Genomic DNA, 22,368 nt, shown 5'->3' with positions numbered 1-22,368 from the left:
TGCTAACCAAATCACTGCAGAAGGAGTAAGTAACATAATATCCATTACAGCAACTTGAATATGCTGCTCTGCTTTTGTATCACAGTCCTAACTGCTGAATGAATGAACTTCAAAAAATTTAGTTCTACCATTAAAAGGTGGTGGAGGAGACTGTGTGTGGCAGTACAGCAGAGTTAAGACATTTCTAAGCAGGTCTGAGAGAAGCCACATCTGTCCCCACTTCAACACAGCAAACCCACACTAAGGGCTGGTATTTATTTATACACTGACACAAAGCTGACTTTGAAAACACTGATGTGACTACACTGAACATACCTGGAGTAGCATTTTCTCTAGCAGACCCTTCTCCTGATGTAATGTTTTGCCCATTCATTCCAGGACTAGAAGGCAGACTGCTTCTTTGTCTGTTCAGACTGGAGTTTTTTGCTTCTAGAAATGTAGACATGTCTGGACTTTCCGTTGAAAATTCTGAAGTCTAGTGGCATAAAAAATAATTTTGGTTTAAGATTAATTTTCTCAGAAATATGAAGGATAAAAAGGAAAAGGTAGTTTTTAATTTTTGGATCACATTTCTGCTACAATCAGCAATCTACGTATATAAAAAATATTGCTGTGTTTTTTCTAAATAGTATAAGGATTATCCATTTAAATCTTACGAAAACCTTCAACCAAAGCCTTTTCTCCACTAGAGTTTTTACTGCAGTACCTTGCTAAATTCTCTACTGTGTTGGGAAATTCTGTATTGAGAACAGGATGATGATGATGATGTATCTAAGTCAACACTTGGTTCCAAAGGCTGAAAGATCTGGTGATGGAAGTTTGGAAAATGTCTCTCCATTTCAGGACAATAGAGTTCAATTGCTAGAGCTATAAGAAAAGAGGTAATTTTAAAAACAAACTAACATCACTCACACCCCCAAAAACAACCCTCCATAAAAATAAAAACAACAACAAAACCCCCAAACCACGGACATATCACAAGTTGTTTCTATATGCAGTAAATAAAGCCTATAAAATTCTGCAGATATACAAATACCTTTTGCATTGTCTCTTTAATTGTCTCCTGTCAACGCTCCTACAAACCCTACCACACATTTTCACAAATCCAAGTTGCTAATATCTAATTAGGGAGCAGTCAGTACATAGCACTTTCACAGCTTAGCACTTTCACAGAACGTAGACTTAGGAAATAATGAAATTATAAAATCAGAGAAGAATTAATACTTCTGTTTTATGCTAACTAGCACATCTTTACCTCCTACTGCATATAAATGTGTCAATCCTTTCATGTGATCTTGAATATCTTTATGACACCCCACAGTGGTTTTATTCGTGCTCAAACAGAAATTGCTTTATACCAACACTAGAAATCTGAGGGATTAAGACAACCAAAATCATGTTCCTAAACAATACACCAACCCTTCTTTATTCATAAGCTTACAGAAGAATTGCACAAAGCTACCAGAAAAGGTCATTACTAAGCACTGAGTGTATGGCAAAGATACAGCTAGACTTGAAAAAATTATTCAGTCAAATAAGAAAACTTCTCTTTCACAGCTAAAAAACAAGAGAGAAGAAAAACTACAAGAAAATGATCTTCGAAATGGCTTTAGCTTTCTTACATCAATAAAACACAGATATGTCTTCTGAGTTATAAAGTTTACTACTAAACATCTGTTTGAAACATTAGGGTTAAAATGAGCCATTTAAATCTCAGGCTGTAAAAACTGTAATCTTCAAAAATTGATTTATAGACATGGAATAACACACATACATATGTTTCTTAAGAAATCAGATGCATATCAGAATAACAGAATATTAAGCTTCAAAGGAAGTAAATCCAAGGGCCACTATCTGATCGATTTCAAACTCACTTCCATGATCACAAGTAATAATGTCAGGAAGGAGCACTTATGTATTGATTATAAAGGAATTGGGTTTGATTTTATGAAAAACTAACAACATTGAGAGGCAGACTACAGACAAAAAACAGTAAGAACACATATTTCCCAAAGAGCTACTAAAAGTCAATATGGCATGCAACTGACATTTTCACAAATAAGTCATTAAGAATTACTGTGGTGACAAGCAGATACTGGAACAAGTATCTTAACAGCAAGACAATCATAGCTCTGCAATAATCTATGATACATATTGATCTGGAAACTTTTATCAAGGTATCATTTGAACATAATTTTTAAAACAAAAAATGCCACTTGGAAGCTGCTAGTGTTACAACTGCAAAATAAAACTCAAAATAGCCTTTGCCAAAGCAGATGTATAATAGTATTACTATAAAAGTAAAAAATCATGAGCACCTAAGGAAACATTCTGGTTATACTCAACTCTGTAAGACGTATTAATCAACCTTCAGTGAAGTCTGACAGAAGCTCATTTCAGAACATAGGTTCAGTGAGTTAGACCCATTCTGCCCTAAAATTAAACAACAATTTTCCTTTTACAAGAACAACAAAATCTGAACTCACCACTGTCAACAGGGCTTGCATTCAATGTTTCCCTGGTTGAAAAGCTGCCAGTGGAAACTGTTGAAGTTACATCACAGGGTATTCGTTGCATGAAAGCCTCTGAACCTGGTACTTCCTAGGATAAAGTAACACACCTATTACCATGTATTCACATGTTCAAAGTAAAACTTTAAATCCAGACATTTCATCCTGAGCTCAGTTCAAGTGTAGCAGCCTTCATGTTTTGCACAGTCAGGCAAATACTGATTCATCCTTGCTCAGTACAACACACTCACACCCCATGTCCCAGGCACATCACTCCCCAACACGACCCCTCCCCTCTCTCTCTCATACAGACACACACTCACTCTCATACAAAGCCTCTCAGAACTGCATACAAATCATGACACCAGGAAGATTGTTTTATCTTCTGGTGGTCAGATTTGGCTATTTCTCATCACAGACCCACTTCAGTAGAATTGTGGATCTCAGAGGGACATATATGTAAAACATTAAAAACTCATGAACTTTATAAGTACTTCCAATATTGAGCTTTTTGCTTACAGAAGACTTAAAATCTACTTCTATGAAATTAAACTAAAATACACAAAATCTTCTAAAGCATTATCTTCTTTAATTTCAAGGTAAGCTCTACAAAGTCATGAAGCGTATAATGAGGGTTCTTGCACTTCAAGATTTTGAAGAATTAGATGTGAACAGTTCTTCTCAAACTCTGACTTAAAATATGCCCTAATAAAATAAAAAATCTAGGAAACCCTTCTGCTACATTTTTCATTATGTACTACTATATACATACATAAATATATATATATGTATATTTAACATACACATATAAAACATTTACATCCTAAGGTACTTATATATATCCATGTAATACACAGCACATTTTAAATACTGTTTTTATCTGCCAGCAAAATGATGGAACCTTTGACTGGGAGAAAGGAGGGAGACTGGTGCTAGTTTTGGCTTTTAACACTCTCACAATATTCTATGATCCCAGTTTGGATGTTGCAACCTGCATGGATGGACAGTAAGAAGGGTAAAAACCTGGCTGGATAATCAGGCTCAGAAGTCAGTGACTGAAGGGTTATAACCTCTGTGAAGGTGAGGAACAAACAGACAGGGGTCTGTCCTTGGCAATGACCTAGAGGAGGTGACACTTCACTTTTATCAAATCTGCAGATACATTAAGACAGGAAGAGCATCCCATGCAGTGAACAGCAGGGCTGGAATCCAAAAGTACCTCTAAGGCTGCCTCTACAGGAATGGTATGAAACTCAGCAAGGGCAAAGTCCAGCACCTGGGAAGGAAGAAGCCAGAGCACCAGTCCCAGCTGGGTGTGCCTGGGGAGCAGCACTGTGAAAAAGGAGTCTCAGCAAGCTGAGTGTAAGCTCACAGTGTGCCCTGACAGAGGGGCAACAGCATCCCATGCTGAATGAACAGGAACAGAGCCACCAGATGCATCACAGTGATTACTTACCTCTTTACTTGGTGCTTGTATTACTGCTGCATCTAAAATAGTGCCCCCACTCTTCACTACCCAAAATGAGAAAGATGGATTCATCACAAAATAAAAAATTACTTATATGACTATTTTGATATGACCAACCGTATTATTAAGCCTGAATGATAGTCCAGAACTTGTTCTAAGTCTCTCTCCACCTTCAGCAGCAACAACTGGTGAATCTTCAGACACTTGAGAATCCTGGGACTGGGCTGAACATAAAAGTAACAGAAGCAATAAGGAACAAAAAGCCATTTTCGAGTTCCTAGTGAGCAATGCACAGCAGAGGGCAGTGTCACTCCACTGCTGCTGGCCTCACTCTTTGGGCACTGATTCTGCCCATCCTTAACAACTTTCTTCTCACCTACACAACAGCTTTTGCTCCACCGTAACACCAGTTTCATCAGCAACCTGTGGTCCTTGACACGCCTCCCTAAAATGTGTAACTACCCTGAGTGCTGTCCACAGAACAGGCAGGAAGAGCTCGAAAGTCATGTTTTGGCTTAGCAGAATGAAACGTGGCTTTGCCAGTGTTACAGCAATCATTTCACTGGAGTGAGGGGAATCCTTTACAATCTACCACTACAATGATCACAAAGAAAAGCAGACATTCCAAGTGAATCAGAGAAACCAGAAACACTGAACTGCTTAACTACAGCATGACTACTACCATGGAACTGAGTCACTTTTGCCATAATGCTCTTACACATAAAAGTAAGATCAGTATCTGTGCAAAAAAACTACTACAGCAGCACCCAAAAAATGCAATTTCTGTATTCAGTGCTGATAAGCACCTTCAAAGTTTGACAATTCTATGATTATAAATAAATTGTCACAAACAAATACATATTCTTACTTCCAGTATAGTTACCAAGAAAGAAGTGCCAAGTATGAAACTGAAATGAAACACAAGTGAAGTAGGTGTGTTTTCTCCCAATTCTAAAAAGGCTGCTAATAACAGACATTTCAAATCCCCAGCTTTTATAAGACTCTCTATTTAGGCAGATCTAACTTCTTCTGAATCCTAACTCTAGTTTGTACTTCGTATATGCTGAAACTCAGTTTCTTACCAGATGGCAAACTCTGATTGTTCTAATTCATACTACAATAAAAAGGGAGATGTTTCCTCTGTAAAGCAACAACAGTAATGGATTGATAAGATGTCATAATAATAAAGATTGTGTTCTCAATAAATGTGAATCATTTTGAAAATCATTTCAGAGAGAGGAAAAAATTCCAAGATTTCTTACAGCCACTATTACCCAGTAGACATCTAGGAGAAAGTACAAAACATGAAAAGAATTGCATCCAAAAAACATCCATTTAGAGACCAAGTACTCTGCTCAAGTCTCCCCTCTTCCTTGGAGCAGGATACAGAGGATGCTGAAAATTAGCAAGGCCTTCAAGAAAATTCCTTGAAGTATGAAAACTGTGATCATCTAATCAATTGCTATTTAATTATCTCCATAGGAGAAAAAGCGCATAGTACAAAAGATTGATAAACCTAAAGTAATAGCAAGAAGCAGTGTCTAGAAATGGCTGTCAGACGTTCAGAAACAAGAAATAGACTATATATTCTAAATTTTAATAAAAAAGTAAATGCTGGAACAAGCTACCACATAATTCTCCATTTCCTGATACCTTTCCATCAACATTAGAGATATTTTTCTAAAGGAAGTATTTTGTTTTCTCTAGAATATCACCATGACAGGCAGTAATTCAGGATACACTAGAGATGAGATTCAAGCATTTAAGAATCTCCTGTATATAAATTCTATGGACAGCTATGTTACAAATGTTTCATTACTGAACTGTAATAACCTGCATTGTTCCTGTGATATTAATACCAGGGATGAACAGTATCCATTTCATGCTACAAACCAAATTTTTTAATGAAAAATCCATGCTTATATCCCATGACTTTATGATATTAGTATCCTTAAAAATCCTGTACTTGGTGATTCATAAAGGAGGGTTTTTCAGTCTTCTCTCCCTCCTCTAAAATCATAGTGCGAGGTTCTTGTTCCTCACAGCATCCTGACATCAACATGGGACTTCCATGTTTTAACTTCCTGGCCACCATAATGTCATGAAGAATTTATGTTTAAAAGCTGAATCTGTAATATCCCAAATGCTTTTTTATTCTCCCAACAGAAATGGCACTAAAATAGCAACAAGTATTTTAGAGTGCAATTTGAAAGACAAATGACTGAAAAACCAACCACTCAGTGAAGACAACATATAAACAGGGATTAGTCCAAATCCAGCCATGTAGACAAACAAACAAACTCAAGCTAAACTGGTAATGGAAAAGACGGTCTGCTGAAATGCTGAATTATGAACAACTATTTGTGATTACTGAAAATAAATTGAAATCTTAAGTTAGCTTGAATCACAAAAAAACCTCATGCTTGGAATAACATCCCTGTACAGAGTAGCAACACATGAAGATAATCACATCTGGAACACTGTTCAAGGGAACCACTGCGGATGAATGCAGAGAGACAAGCCTGTTGATATGTCCTCAAGGAGAACTGTGGAAGAGGTGCATGTATCAAACCTAGTCACTAGTTCCAGGCTGCCTTTCTCAGGAAATTAGATTTATGGCATCAAACTGCCTGTCTCACCTGCAGGGTTACTCTGCAATTCCCTATTAACAGTTTTAATTCTATTAGCTCATTCTAACAAAATAGGATTAGAAAGAACATAAGTGTCCAAAGTTCCCAACTCATCCTATCAATGCATCAGTAACATGTAAAAGAGAACTCAGATTTAAGGCTTGCTGGTGGCACCCAATGCAACATCACTTCAGCAGTTACCCATCCTCTGACTGCAACCAGCTGATCAGTTTGAGTAGCTCTTGCAACCACTCAATACTGAGCACAGGGATTCACCCCCCTAACCACAAACAGTCCTTAAGACCCATTTTAGAGACACTGGAGGCAGCTAAATTTTAGAGGCAGCTAATTATAGACTTCTAAAAAATTTGCCTGCTACCCAAGGCAACTCCCCTATCAAAGAAAACTCACCTTTGTTGATAAAGCATCTGCATATATGAAGCAGATTTTCCAACTTTCTCTTTTCATCTTTTATGTCTGATTTGAAAAAGCATGTGAGCTGTGACTAAGGATTTGTACACATCTAGTGGTTCTGCAATCATGAAAGCAGCACAACTTGTGAATTGTAGAGACTTACACTATTTGGTCAAAGGTTCAAATGACCAAGACTAACTTCAAAGAACAAGGTCAAGGATCACACAAAGTACTCATGTGCTCTTACCTGTAGAGATATAATTGTATCTTGAAAACATGAGAAAAATGCAAACATGTTCTGGTAAGAATCAAGTAGAAAAGAAATTTAAAAACTAAATTAAATAAAAAATCATAAGCAACAACCTAAAATGAACCTTAAATTTTCCCTTCATAAACTTTGTATTTAAAGTGCAAGGGACTGTAGATTTTCTTGCTGAAATACCACACTAGTTACTGAAAGTACCAGAGAGCCTCACAGCCTAGACATTATCAAGATTATTGCTGGCACTTTTGGTAGCTGATCTGCTCAAGAGGGCAATCCTCTTAAACACATAATCACAGAATTTTGGGTTTTGGGTTTTTTTTCTTTTAATATAGATGGTTCACATGAAGTTTCCTAATCCTCTTACATAAACTATTGCACTGTTCATATATAATATTCTATAGCACAAAAAGACACTACACCAAGATATATTAATTTGGTAACTGCTGCTCTAGCAGTGATTCTACAACTTACTCAGAAAAATACAAGTCTTTTCTTCAAATATTGTTAAAAGAAGAAGTGTTTTCATGATATTAGAAGTTCAAAGATAGATACACTTCAAAAGGGGCATTCTGAGAAATAAAGAAATGGCTGAAGGAAAACGAGCTTATATGTACTTATTCAAAACAACTCCAAATCCAAGTAAATCTGGTTGAATTGGAAATGATGTCTCAGTGCAAATTACATGAAAAATTAAAGCTTAGGGCCAGTGGTGAAACTTTTAGCAGAACCAGGAGATGTGTACTACATAGTTGTATTGCTTTTAACAATGGGCATACAAAACCTGCCAACTTTCTGAGAACTCCTCTGCAGCTCCAATAATATTTTAGATGGATCCTGAAAACTGTACTGGACCATTCAATCCTGTCATCTTATAATAAGCTTCAAATTGCCTTAGTGAATGTTTTACAAACTAGTAATCTTTGTTCTTTTATAAAGCCAGTCAAGTTACCCATAACATGTTTAGTAGGTTTCAATGTCCCTGTAACAAAATTATTTTGAACATTCACAAAATTTTGTAACAAAAACTTTTCTTGATAACGAAAACAACTTGTTTTATTTTATGGAATCAGAGTAACTGCCACCTATGAACATGGCCTATCCTCAAAGCTGTTCTTGTTCAATAAAAGCTCTTCACAGACAGACAAGAATAAAGCTAAAGCAGTCCTTACAATCAATATTGCACTGTTGTTCCTTTTGACATATTCAGTGGAGCATGTGAAAAGCCTATGATGGCTACTAGAAAAGGTCAAAGTAGAATGGACCTCTCTTGAATACTGGCTACACATGGACTTTTCCTAGTCAGGAGAGCTGTCACAGCTGCTTGAAAATTCCCGGTGTCTGGCTCAACTCTAGCATTGTGTTAGTCTCACAAGCTGAGAGTCAAGGCTAATGCACTGTGAGCTGATAGTCACAACTTCTTAATTACATAGAAATTGCAGATACAAAATAATTACTTGACACTAAACAAGGCAATGGGTCACAAGGAAATGGAATGCAGCTGCATTAGGGCAAGCTCAGATTGGACATTAGGAAAAGGTGTTTCACTGAGAGGGTGGTCAGTCACTGGGACACATTTCCCAGGGAAGTGATCATAACACCGAGGCCATCAGAGTTCAAGGAGCAACTGGGCAATGGTTTAGTTTTAGGTAATCCTGGGAGAAGTTTGACTTAATGATCCTTATAGGTCTTTAAATTTGAAACATTCTACAATTCTCAATTTTCGTGTCTGCCACATGATTCTTTCAAAGTTTTTTTGAGCTGACAATGACCTCAGCCTTCTATTTTTTGTCTCAACCATATTTTTAAGTCATTTCTTATACACACTGATCTTTCAGTGGACGTCTACATCTACACATTAACACTCCAGAGGTCTTTTTAAGCACTGATCTCCTTTGTATCAATACAAGAGCCATTGGGTACTAAATCAGGAACATCACTGGTCTGCCCAAAACAGGTTCCCACCTGGAATACCTGCAAACCTGTATAGTTCTAGAGGTTACAGACGAAAAGCACATGCCCTGGACAAGAAACTCTTGACCAGCAGTGAAGTGTACTGCAGTGTGGACTTGTTACCAGAATGGTAATGGATCACAAAAACCAAAAAGATAAAAACTCATTCATTCTGAAACAAGCGCTTATTGAAACACCCTTTTTTACACTCAAAATTCAATAGCATTAAATAGCACTGCATGTTCTTTGACAAGTCAGGTCATATTATACAAACAAACAGCAGCAAAATCAGCAATGCTGAATGGTGCTCTTGAAGGAACAGGATTTCCTCACCTGACTCATATGAAGTTTCAGCAGCCATCATCAGCAATTCTTCTAATAATCTCCCAGATGGACTAGTTTGCCTTGGACTTCCATGGGAGGCTTTTCCTTCAGAGTGTGTTATGCCCAAAGGAAAGGAGCCTTCATGAGGAGCATGACCGTGATGTTTCACACATGCAAACTTCCCAGAGGTTGAAATCAGAGAAGTTTCTGCAGTACCATCATCTGTTTTATCTGAATTTGAAACATCTGTAATCAGTTTAGGTATAAAAAGGAAGTGTTTTGCACTTCATGAGGAACATTAAGATGCACATTCTATTCTACGGAAGTAAACTGCTCAGTTTGTATGGTCTCTATTTTAATGTTATGGCTAACCACATCACATCACTCTATGCATTATAAAGGCTAAAGGATTATACAGATGATGGACTTCACAAAAACTAATTCCTAGCTCCTCCACCAAAGCATTTCTTAAAAAAAACACTCAAATTTTTTCACACAGCAAATCCAAGAAAACTTGCAGTAACTTCTCCAGATCCAGAGGTAATACAACTTCTCTGCTCTGGTTTAAAGATTTTTTCTTTACAACCCAGCCCTTTTTGGCTATTCAATCCAATAAAAATCTCAAGTTTTGACTACCTACATGACCAATGATTTGATAATATAGGAATAAATCACCTGTGGATCATAATAGTATTATACAGCTAAGTGAAAGTTACTAAGCCAAGTGCTTTTGAGAACAAATATATTCTTCCATCAAGACCTTCCCCAACAGAACTTGCTGTCTAATCAGGATATCAAATTGGTCCAACAAGAATTTTTCTGCATAAACTGATGCTGACTAGCATTAATTACTTTTCTTTAATAGAAGGATGTCCCATATCAGCTGTTTCATTATTTTGCAATGAATGCCAGCCTGATGGGCCTATAATTACATACATTGTTCTGCTGAGCCTTTTTAAGAACACAACATAAAAACTTTGTAAAATACGCATTACATTTTAGATATGATGAGACATTGAAAAAAATTAAATGTTTACCTTCGGGAAACATGACTTTGTTGTACTTGTTAAATAATATTCCTTATAGAGAATTACAAAGCATTGCTTGCAGATGGTAACAAATGTATTTATAAAATTTTTATTGCTCTCCAAATTCTTTTTGCAGCAAGTGCTTTTTAACTAGAAAAAATAACCTAAAAAGATGGTCTAGAAGTTTCTGTAGAAGCTGGATATTAACACCTTACTTGAAAGATTTCAAAGTCACTTTCTTGGTATGATCAAAAGGTAAACCTTAAAACAAAATCTACCAACTTCTCTTTAGAATTACAACTGCCTATTAACACAGGTCCTACCCAAAAGAAAAATCAACAGGGAACTAAGGTCATGGAGTAACTGAATTTTCTTTTCCCGGTGAAATTTTAAGTTACATTTTTCTAGACAGACACTCACAGAATAAACTTTTCTGAACTACAACTTTGCTAGTATATAAGTTAAACTTTAAGAAAGGCAACAGCACCAGCTATTATTTCCTAATAATCTCAAAGATGCCTCAGAAAAGATTATATTCCTCCAATCTACTACTCATAACAGCACTTATTATATATTTTATACATTACCTGCCAAAGAGAGGCTGCAACTCTTCGGTGTGTCTACCTCTGGTATAACACTAAGTTCATGTTGCTCCAAACCAAGCCCTAACTTGACTTTTGTCACTGGTGGTTTGGAAGACCTCCATTTCTGCTCTCTACAGAGAACTTTCTCAGGCTGCTCTGCAAAACAAAGTTTAGTATGATGCAATAATATGTGTACACACACACGTATCTCAAATTAACTTGGAGAGATAAAGAGAACTCCATCTCAGCTGTAAAGCAGTAAAAATTGTAATGAAAAGTAACATAACAGCCTTACCAGTTTGCTCAACTGGACCAATGCACCGTGAAATTGTTTCACTTCCATGAGATTTATTCCTGCCACTCTCTTGGTGGTAGTTTTCTGAGACTTGAAAGAAGTCAGTTCTCTCAATCATGACAGGTTTTTGTGCCTTTGTCATCTCTTCATTTGGGTACATATGTCTCACCTTAAAAGGGGGAAAGCAGCCTTATATAAGATTATATTTAAACTCATTTATCAAAAGAGTATTTTCTCATGTGTGCATTCCATGCAGGATAATATTGAGCAAGTTGAAAAAGTAGTTCAATTATGCACAATACCAGACAGATCTGGCTAGCTCACAAAAACACTTGGACATGAAGGTATTTTATTGAGCTCTACAAATCTAATGTGCTAAACCACAATTAGACATTTTCAAGGCCTTTGTGAGATTTGATCAAGACTACTCATCATTTTTAACAGGAACAATTCCTGAAAAATCTGCTTTTAGTTTTTCAGCTCCTGAATTCAAGAATTTTAGCTGCTTGGAGGCTGCAAAATCAAAAGACAGGAACTACAGGGAACAGTTATTCTTCTATGATGGCTTCTGTTAAAAAAAAAAAAAAAACACCAAAAAAACACAAGGAGAGGAAAAAGGAGGCTCTTTAGAAGCTCAAAAATAAACTTGGATTTTTCTTCTGTTACTGAGAAACAAGCAAATTACAGCTCAAGACTGTAGCTGCCAAACCAGTTTCCTAGTGGGTACACACAAATAGATAAGCTTTAAAAATTATCTATTCAAGATGCCTATGATATCCTTTCAGGTATTACTTAAATATTTTTAATACAATGGCTGTTCTACACATAGAGCTGCATTTATAGATATGAAGACAACCCTATCTACACATATTTCAGACCACATAAACAATTTCAATAGGCATTATGTTCAGAGACCAAACACAGACCTTCCCAGTATTTTTGTTACACTTAACAAAACTGTGCTCTTAGAGCTTTACAGAGGAAAAGTACTGATTACAAGTTAGAAGTCCTAATTAAAACCTTCAATATGGCAAATCACCTAAAACTATCAACATTCCATGGTGTAAACCACTGACTTCAATTTTGATCACCTACTAGAAGATTACCCATCCAAAGTGTTTATAAAGCTTACCTGCTTGTTTAGCAATTCTTTCAAAGCCTCTTGCTGTCTCTGCATCTGTTCCTTCAATTTATCTTGCTTCTGTAAAAGTAGTTTTTCTTGTATTCTCTGTTTAAAAAGAAGAGCTTCTCTTTGTGCATCTAGCTGCTCTTGCAATTCTTTCAAATACTTCTGCTGAGCTTGGATGCTTTCTGATGAGGCCAACACTTTGTCCCTTAAACTCAGTATATTAGAATAATCTAACAAAGATGCATTTCCTGCTTTTGATATCAAGAACTCCTCAACATTCTGGGCTTTAGATTCTTCACGTACTAGAATTGTGGGTTCAGAAAGACTGAGGATTTGATCAGGGCTTGTTTTGATGCTGCTCTCTACAGATCTCTGCTGACAGACCAAATGATCAGCTGAGGCTGATCTCTTTGTTGCTGGCATGAGGGATGTCTTAAATGGATGCTCCTCCCCAGCTTCTGTCTTGGTTTGATTGTTAGGTATCTTCTGAGATAACTCTTTAGAGTGTACTGTTTCTGAAGACTCAGAAGAACTTTCTGCAGGCAAAATAAATCTAACATGTTGCTGGCGTGCTTCTGGTTGTGTTCTTACTGCAGTCACTTCTTTCCTGACTGACCCTGACAGTAAATGGGACTGGAATGGCTCTCTCATGTGATTATTTGCAGTTTCAAACATTCCCACTTGTTCCTGTGAAGGGTAGCCACAGGGCAAGTGAAACTCTCCATGCTTCAATTCTGATGCTTCTGAAAACTGCACTGATTTTCCAGCACAAATATTAAGCACCACTTGCTCTTCCTGCCTCGGAGAGGATGGCTTTTCCAACATACCCAATGTTCCTGAAAACGCAGGTAACGACCACACATGTTCCTGGGCATGAACCTGTTCCGATGCCTGGTGCTGTGTGGGCTGTGCTCCTCGCACCTGTGGGAGCAGCTCTGAGACAGGCTCTGAATTAATGGACTTTGTTTCCCCTGTGCTCAAAGGTATTTCAGAAGTAGACAAGTACCTTTGCTTCAGTGTATTCTGATACTTCTGCAGATTCTTTCTAGCTTCTGCAATTGTTTGTTTGTGCAACCTTCATGACAATGAACAGAGCACAAACATGAATTTTTTCAGAGCGATGCAAAAAGAAACATCAATTTCAATAATCAAGGCAATTCAAATTACTTGGAAGAGGAATCCCATAAAGACACTTTACATTTCATAAAGACACTTACCTTTTTTGCTGCAGAAGGCGTTGCTGAAAATTATGTATCATCTGTCTGTGACTGTCTTCTCTTGGACTCCTGGTTTCTGATACATTTCCAGTCTAATCAAAATAAAGTAATTTTAATTGCACATATACAACTAACTCACAGAAAAGTGTTATGGCAGCGACCTTAAGCTGTGTGCTCTTCTGCCTAAGTTTACAGAAGCCGCTGGGTACCACATTTGAAGTCTGTGAGAATTCAGCCGGAGGCAATGAAGCTAAAGGAGTTTCTAGAACAGATGGCCCACAGCTACAGCCTCTCTCTGCACATACCATCAAAGTCAGTGGTGCTTACAGCAGCTCAGCCTAAAGAGGTAAATACACCCTGCAAATTCAGGGAACAATAAGCCAATGTAGCTGCACTTCCAAGGCAATCACTCTCAAAGTAGTACCAGTTGTGCAAATGAAACAAGATTTTACATATAAAAAACCATCCTTCAACATCCTCCATAAATTTCTCTTCTTTGAGCAGCTGTTTGAGATTTAACAAAGACAGAGGCAGATTTTGTCTTTTTTTTCCCCACTATTTCTTTTTTCCTTCTTGAGAAGGGGCTATATCTACATGCACAATCATTATCTGACTACAATCCGATTTTACTTAACAGGTATTATAAACAGATGTGCTGCCCCTCAGACTATAGAGAGACAATACAACAGCAAAAGTCACAATCATAAAATCACAGAATATCTCAGTTGAAATGGACGCTGGTCCAACACAGGACCATCCCCAAGAGTCACAGCATGTACCTGAGAGAGCACTGTTCAAACACCTCTTGAACTCAGAGAGGCTTGGTGCTGTGACCACTTCTCTGGGAGCTGTTCCAGTGCCCAACCATCCTCTTAGTTAACAACCTTTTTTTTCATAGTTTTCATAGTTCATAAATCTCCCCTGACACAGATTCATGCCACCCCTTTGGATCCAGTGATGCTATGTGAAATAGAAGCTTGAACACTAGAAAAGGAAGCTTTAATACATACAAATTTCTATTTCACAGGCTAAGAAATAAAAATTGTCTTAATTGATATAGTTTAGAATTGGTAAATGGTGTACTTTAGTTTTATTATAATTGTAAATAAAAACCTACACACAATTTTCTGTAATTCTTCACCTCATGTTCCATTTGGTCCTGTTGATCTGTGGAAGGGAGCCTGTGGCTTTGCACAAGCTGACCTTGCTCTTCCTCTTCTTTTTTTTTCTTAGCCTCCTCCAAACAGGTTTGCATTTGGATCTTCAGATAATCAGCCTCTAAAAGAGCTTTCTCTTCCTCAATTCTTTTAATCAAGGCCAGCTGCTCCTGTTTCTGTTTCTCTATTTCCTTATTCTATCAAAAAGAAAAATGAGGGGGAATCTCTAGAACTGAATGACAAAGAAACCAGACTGCTTGCACACACCACCACACACAAACCTTTGTTCTAAATTACAGAAGAAATTCTATTGTTATTCTACAGGGACAGGTATTTCTAAACTGCAATAGGCCTTTAAAAGTAGTTCCAAAATCTACAGGAATAACTTTGTTTTGCTAGCTCAATATTTCTACCAATCCCTGAATCCATTTACTATTGCATTATCATCTGTTCTCAAATTAATAAAATGGATAAAATCATAATCCACTCAAGATATGTTGTCATTTTCTACAGACTGCAAAAGAAATCCTTTCTTGAACTTACCTAAAAAATCTATTTTGCATTTTACTCAGTTTTTCATCAGAGTCCAACACATCTGAACATTAATTCAAGCTTTACAAAGGCTTCTGAAATAGCTAATGTATAACTGCTTTGAGAGCAGTCCATAAACCTTTGAAGTAGTCTGTTTATTTTTCTTCTCTTTCCATGTACCTATCAGCTACAATTCACTTAGATCCACACTTATCGACAGCATGTGTGCTTTTAGAATGAAAGCAAAGAAAAATTTCCAAGTACTGGCAAAGATGAAGTGGACAACAGCCTCTAATGACAGTCTGAATGTGGATGTCAGGAAAAGCAACCCGACACAACGCCAGACCTGAGAACAGTCAATGTGGACACAGAAGTACACACACCTGGCCAGGTGCAAAGTGGGAGGAAATGAAAGTTCAAATGTTACAAGTTTTCAGGCCCAAAAGCATAAACGACAGTGGACTGAAGAGAGAAAACAAGAAGGAACAGGTTTCATAACCTGAAGCTGTAATTGGACAATTAAACCCTAATATGCAAATGGACCAAAACTTATAAAAGTGTGAGAGAGACCTTGTGGCTGGTTGTCCATTTTGTGACTATTTTGGGTCCACCTTGGGTGTAGCCCCAGCCAGGCTCTTGTACTGCCCAAGGTGTATCCTTAAAGGCCCTTTAATAAATATCTACTTTATTCTCTTAGCTCTGTCCAGTCTCTGTTCCAGGTCAGCCTTCCCAAGGCATCAAAAGAAAGTAGCCACACTTTCATAAAGGATCTGTTGCTTTTATTTTTCTTTAGAATATTACTATTTCATCAGTTTTTGTTTCCTTTATTTCTGAATTTAAACTCTACAACTGGAGGCTGCACTTAGATCCAAATTTCAAGTTCTTTTTTAAAATTGGTAATCCACCACATAACAGCTGGTAGGTCTCTAGGGATACAACAAAAATTAAAATACAACGAAACAAATACACAATAGATATAATGAAATAATGCATAAAGTTATTATTTTCTAAATGTAATAAATATAGCATTCCCAGAGACACAAAGAACTTTCTGCATTTGCTTCCTAGATAACCTTCCTAGATAATCAAAATAAGAAAATTACTCAAAGTTCGTATGCTTTTCCTCTCACTCTAAACACAATCCCATAGACTTTCCTACATTATTACACAGGGTTAATAAAGTTTTCAGAGTTGTGTACTGCTGACTATATCCTTCCTTTATAAGAAAAAGGTATTAATGTACAACTGGGACTCTCATTTGACCATGATCACCCTTGCCTACAGGACTTGTTAGATTTGAAGAAACTGGGGGTTTCCACTCCATTCTAAATCCCAGCTACATCTTCATCATTTTTGAGAAGTATAGAAAATGTTACAGTAAAAGTTTAAATGTTAAGAGCACTTATAGCTCCTGTACAACCTGAAACATTTTCAAATCTTCTGTAAATCACTTTTTTACACCACAACTGAGATAAGAATAAATACAAACACACTTACCCGCTTCTGTCTCTCCTCTTCTATTCTGATTTTAGCTGCCTCTTCCATTCTGATTTTAGCTGCTTGTTGTTGAGGATGGATTTGAGCTGATTTTTCATTTGTAGCTGTATTTTCTAGCATTTTCATTTGGTCTACAATATACATGTTATTTAGCTGTAAGTGCTGTCAGAGTCAGCCTTGGATCTTCTTTACATCTTGCTTTACAGATTCCCAATATCTCTCAACAAAATGCATAAGCCGCTCTTAGAAAGATCTATATCCTACTACTCGGCTGGTCTCCATAAGCCAGAAAATCAGGTTTTTATTATCATTTAAGTCTTTATAGTTCCTTATTGTGTGTCTTTCTTGAACTTACTGTAATGACCCAGCTTCAATGGGACTGAAAATTACTTCTAATATTACTGAGGAGCCCAAGAGCAAGTTCATCCTAAGAATCAAAAGCTACACATTACCTCTTGGAACAAAGAGGGTCTAAAACTGGCAGTACTGGGCAAATGATCTAACATTTGGCTATTGCACAAAAAGCAAGTCTCAGTGCTGTACTGTTAGCTACAAATAGCAGCACATTTTCCCCAAGGCATGGTTTCACTCATGCTGCACGCTCCAATCCCCAGGCATTATGTTGGCATAGTCCTGTACAAGATGGGACTAAATCACTTGATCTTGTTTAAAAAAACAAGCACCCTATGAAAGCAAATAACCCAAAAGCAAAAAACCCAAACAACCAAAACACATCCCACGACTTCATCACTTTAAAACTTCAGAAATCCCACACAGCATACAAGATCACAAATTCAGCATTAGCCTAACCAGAAGGGCACCAAGGACAGACATGGGAAGTCACCCCAAAATGATTAGGCTATCAAACAAATTGCAATGTTCAATTGCCATAAATTCCAATTTTACAAAAAGGCTTTTCAGAATGGTGCCTAAAAGCAGAAAAAAAAAATCTCATCAGTTTATGCTTGTCCTGGGCATTTATAGCTGTGAATCTCCAAAGGAAGTGGCTTTTCCAGTTCAACAGGTACAGAACTTCAGTGCTGACCTCTGCACTGAGAACTCTATCCCTGGAGGCAAACACCTATTGAAGTACAGCAACACCAAGTGTGACAACAACTTGAGTGAGATTTAAAACATAGAAAGGCATTTTGAACATCTGTTCCTCTCAAGATCTTAATGGACAAGTTGGACATAGGAGCAAAAACCTCTCCTATTTGTGGTTTCAACAAACCCACAATGCCTTGTTGGCACAGATAGGACACTGTACTTTCATTCAACCTGACAAAACATTTAACACTGAAAGTTCTTTAAACAGTTTTGTCACAGTTACTGTCATAGTCCCACTGTACAAGTCTTTTTGCTCCTACACAACAAACTTTGATACAAGTATGTACTGAGTACCTTTGGCTTCAGACACTGTATTCTTCTGCTGCTCCTCGTTAAGTTCCAGATCACATAATGGTCTCTTTTCACTAGGAAGTGTGCCTGATTCAATGGTATCAAATTCACTTTGACTCTCTTTCTCACTTTTTGATGTCCACTCCTCTTTTTGGCTTCTAATTTTGTTCAACAATTTCTTTAAGGCAAGTTTTGATCGAGGTTGGCAAGTCTTTCCTTCTTCATGCCCTATAAAGAATATATACTGTTAAAGAGTTTTGTGTAATGAATATCTTCATATCATAAAAAAAAATACCTCTGTTTTTTTATTGCTTACAGAGTTGGACAAATAGCTCAGGTGTATTTTTTAAATCTTAGCAAAATTTTCTCTTACCTGAAAGAGAGAAACAGTAATTTGTCCCTGCAAGCTATAAAAGAAGGACTAAGCTGGATGCAGCATTTTATAATCAAACTGTACCAGAAATATGCAGTACCATCCCCCCTCTGCTTTCTATCCGGACTGGCAACACAAGGCACCACAGACAAAACACCAGACTGCCACCCAAGGGATGCAGAAGTGCTTGGCCAAGCAGCAAAGTTCACTGAGACACTTGTGGCTCACACCACATGACCCTGGACATGCCACGAGCAAACAGGACACACTCATGCATCCTTGCCAGCCTACTCACAATATGCAGCAGCTCAACCACAAACCTGAACATAAAGGACACACAATAAGCAGACTATAAAGCTTCAACTTTGAAATATCTTGAAATGGAAAATATTTACGTTCCCGCATCAGTCCATAATTTATACTAATTACACAGGAATAATTATGGCTACTAACACTGTAGTTCTTACAACTGAAAAGTATTCTCACCATACTAATGAACTGAAGCATATCACAAAAACAAGTCACATTTTCCTTTTTAAATTCATAATCATTAGGGTATTATCATCTAAGCTAAACATAAACCAAATTATACTGAATTACTCTACTCACATTAAGAATTTTTACTACTTAAGGCATTTTATTTATTACTAAAATTTATTTGATATACTAGACTAGTCTTTTCTAATATAAAATGAAAAGGTTTAAGTTAAATATGAAGCTTAGAAGTCTTACTTTCTGGTTCATTAGGGACCTCCTCTTCTATAACATGTTCTGATTCTGGTTGAGTATCACAAGGAAGTTCTGGTTGAGTGTCACAAGCAGATTCAGGCTCCAAGGAGATATCAAGATCATTATCTTGAGCTCTGTCAGAAGGGGCTGGCAAAGGTTGTGGCTCAAACTGCAAAATCAGGTCTCCTTTCATGTCTAATTAAAAGACCACAACAAAATAAAATGACCATCTGGAATACAAATCAAACAACATTGTAAGAATACACTCACATAAATCCCCAGGAAATCCAAATATCAATAGGTTATTTCACAATAGATTTAATCCAACTTTTTTCCCCCCACCAAAATGTAAGATTCAAAACCATTTAGATCAACAGCCATTTATTCATTCAGAACCCCCACAGCAGTTTCCACTAGAATATGCTATGTTTTTAAAAATAAAAGTTGATGTGATGAAAGGCTCAGCTTTACACCAAAAGTAGTTCACAAGAAAAATTACACGATCCCAGTAACTTTACTGGGGAAAAGACACACCCTGACCTGGCTGTTCACAAGGCTGCCAAAGGAAAGTGATTGCACAGTCTAGGTGTGAAATCCCAGAAGACTGCAACAACAGGAATTCTCCCATGATCACCGTACTGAGGGGGTTACTGCCCTTGGAATTCTATGCTTGTTCCATATACTTAGGGCAGGAACCCAAGGCAGGGAAAGGAAAGGATCGAGTTAGTCAGGGGCAGAACAATTATGAGATAAAAATGCAAAAATAGTGAGATAAAATGAGATAGTACACTTGTCAGTACACTGTGCCTGACAGTCTGTTCTGACTTCCCACAAAATTCACTTGTAGCTGTTTTCCTATGTGAGGAATGCTGTGTTTTGTATCCATGTGTGTGCATAGATATATAAAGGCCAGCAATTGGAACAGGGACCAGAAGTCACAGGTGCACTTGTGTCCAGAGCACTGCCAACTGTAGAGGCCATAATGAGTACATTTACGTGGTATGAGTATCAGCATGCAGTGGCTAGCAAATCACAAGCCAGACTAGCCAGCAAGAACACTCTAAGAGGCTTAGGAGTTACACACCAGAAGTTGTAAGACTGGGCTGCGTATTGCAGAGGCCAGGGGACCTACAAGTTGTCCAGTGAAGGGATCAGGAGATCCGAGCATTCAAGCCAGCTACACAGGAGAGGAAGGGATCCTAAGGAACCTGCCAGAACATGTGTGTGCATCTCCAAGACTACAAGAGGTCAGCTACCAGGTAGACCAAGTATACAAGGTCAGTTCCCAGAGGAATCCATAGCATGCACATGTCTGTGCATACATTCACACGTCCAGCTGGGTGTGTGCAGCAAAAACTGGAGTTGAGCAGCAGATCTTGGGGGTTCACATCCCATGAGCCAGCAACTGGGAAGACTAAGGATCAAGGGCCAGCTGCCAGCTAAGAGCGAGTGTCTAAAGCTATTCACCAAGTGATCCACAGCTCCTATTTGAGCACATGTGCATTTGACTGCATACATGAATACGAGAGGAAACTCTAAGGCTCCAGGCTCCAGCATGAATCACTGGATAGACTGGGTAACACCTGAGGAGGATCCATAGTGTAGCAGAAAGGAAACCTGGGATACAGGGGACAACGCCTGGATAGACTGAGTGTCTAAGACCAACTGCTGGAGGGATACATACAATATTACAGACACATATCCCACTGAAAGGCCTTCATCTTGATCAGTCAGAGCAGTAGACAGAGGGAAGTAATTTGTGCTGTTTGTACTTAACGTGAGTGCTGTGTCTTCCCTGCTGGCCTGCACAGCCAGCTGTATGGATGTGCCCTGTTTGAGAAGCCTGGAAGGCTGTTTGTGTGTGTGCCAACTATGAAAACACACATGGCCTTGCTATCAGCTGGACCTGGGAAGAGGCAGCTGCAGCAGCCTCTCCTTTACTGGGTACCAGATTCAGCAACCTCCAGCAAAGAACTTACTCCTGTCTTCACTGTACATTTCTTCAAATGCATACTCCAGTTCTCTCTGCCATTCTTCTTTTATTTCCATGCGTTTGCACGGTGGCACTGAAAGCTGAGGTGGCATCTGTGCCACAACCTGTCTCCTGCGCATCCGATCCTGAGCTTGCATTTGCTCCAGTTCTTCCAGGAGTCTTTCCCTGTCCTTCAAGAACAAAGAAGGGATAACAAACTTCAGTGTTCACATTCTGACAGCCAGATATCAAGACTGATACAAAGTGCTTCCCTTTGGTCACCATGATGTTTGGTTAATATTCAGAGTTAATCCTATTCTAGGGAGAAAGTGTGTCCTCAGGAGAAGGCTGTATCAGCCCTTTTAGGCACAAGAGTCATCAATACTACCTGGAAGATCTGATGTTATTAAATAAAGGATCAGACTCTACACCTGTAGGCCAACTTTCCTCAAGAAAATTAAACCTTCTGTTTTATAAGGTAAACGAGCACTTCTTTTGCCAAGTGACTTTTGTAAGTATATTATTCAGCAGTTGCTGCTTTTTAAGATGCAAACTAAACAGTCTTTGGCACACTGAGTATATGTGAGTGCTATATTAAAAAAAAAAAAAAGTTTGTTGGTTTTTTTTTTTCTGTTGCTTTCAGGAGCACCAGTAGTATTTCCAGAAATCCCCATTTTAGTTTGGTTACTTATTCACAGCCAGACATATCCTAGCTGATAAAAAGCAAGCTTTTCTTTCTTAGCCACCAAAAATACTTGTGAATCTATCAGATAATAACATTTTTTTGCGTGTAGATCTCAGTATAAAGACTTTTCTAAGTAGTTCAATTTTTATTTCTTAGAGAAAACTATTTCAACATTTCCAGATTTGCACACAAACAGAATATCAGTCTTTAAG

The 22,368-nt window shown here is 37.8% G+C and overlaps 1 protein-coding gene and 1 non-coding gene across 4 annotated transcripts in view; both read right to left on the bottom strand.

Annotated features, from left to right (window-relative positions):
• CEP295 (centrosomal protein 295) overlaps positions 1–22,368 on the bottom strand; it is a 39,452-nt gene that overhangs the window by 6,838 nt on the left and 10,246 nt on the right. For 2 of the 3 annotated variants that reach the window (XM_066341318.1, XM_066341317.1), the window contains exons 7-20: positions 21,479–21,662; positions 19,503–19,694; positions 18,401–18,625; positions 17,000–17,130; positions 14,956–15,168; positions 13,815–13,906; positions 12,601–13,672; positions 11,469–11,637; positions 11,177–11,329; positions 9,571–9,792; positions 4,096–4,202; positions 2,487–2,601; positions 707–867; positions 316–475 (exon numbers count right to left, since the gene is read on the bottom strand). In XM_066341318.1, coding sequence (XP_066197415.1) covers positions 316–475; positions 707–867; positions 2,487–2,601; positions 4,096–4,202; positions 9,571–9,792; positions 11,177–11,329; positions 11,469–11,637; positions 12,601–13,672; positions 13,815–13,906; positions 14,956–15,168; positions 17,000–17,130; positions 18,401–18,625; positions 19,503–19,694; positions 21,479–21,662 — 3,196 coding nt within the window. The remainder of the gene's footprint in view (positions 1–315; positions 476–706; positions 868–2,486; positions 2,602–4,095; positions 4,203–9,570; positions 9,793–11,176; positions 11,330–11,468; positions 11,638–12,600; positions 13,673–13,814; positions 13,907–14,955; positions 15,169–16,999; positions 17,131–18,400; positions 18,626–19,502; positions 19,695–21,478; positions 21,663–22,368) is intronic. The other variant, XM_066341316.1, reaches the window with a different exon arrangement.
• On the bottom strand, positions 2,848–2,931 carry LOC136358291 (small nucleolar RNA U2-19). The gene has a single exon (XR_010743052.1). It is a non-coding gene; the product is annotated as a small nucleolar RNA U2-19 (small nucleolar RNA).

This window comes from Sylvia atricapilla, chromosome 2, assembly GCF_009819655.1.
Source record: "Sylvia atricapilla isolate bSylAtr1 chromosome 2, bSylAtr1.pri, whole genome shotgun sequence".
NCBI lineage: Eukaryota > Metazoa > Chordata > Aves > Passeriformes > Sylviidae > Sylvia > Sylvia atricapilla.
Note: the sequence above shows the minus strand (reverse complement) of the source record. Positions and strands in the feature narration are given on the sequence as shown.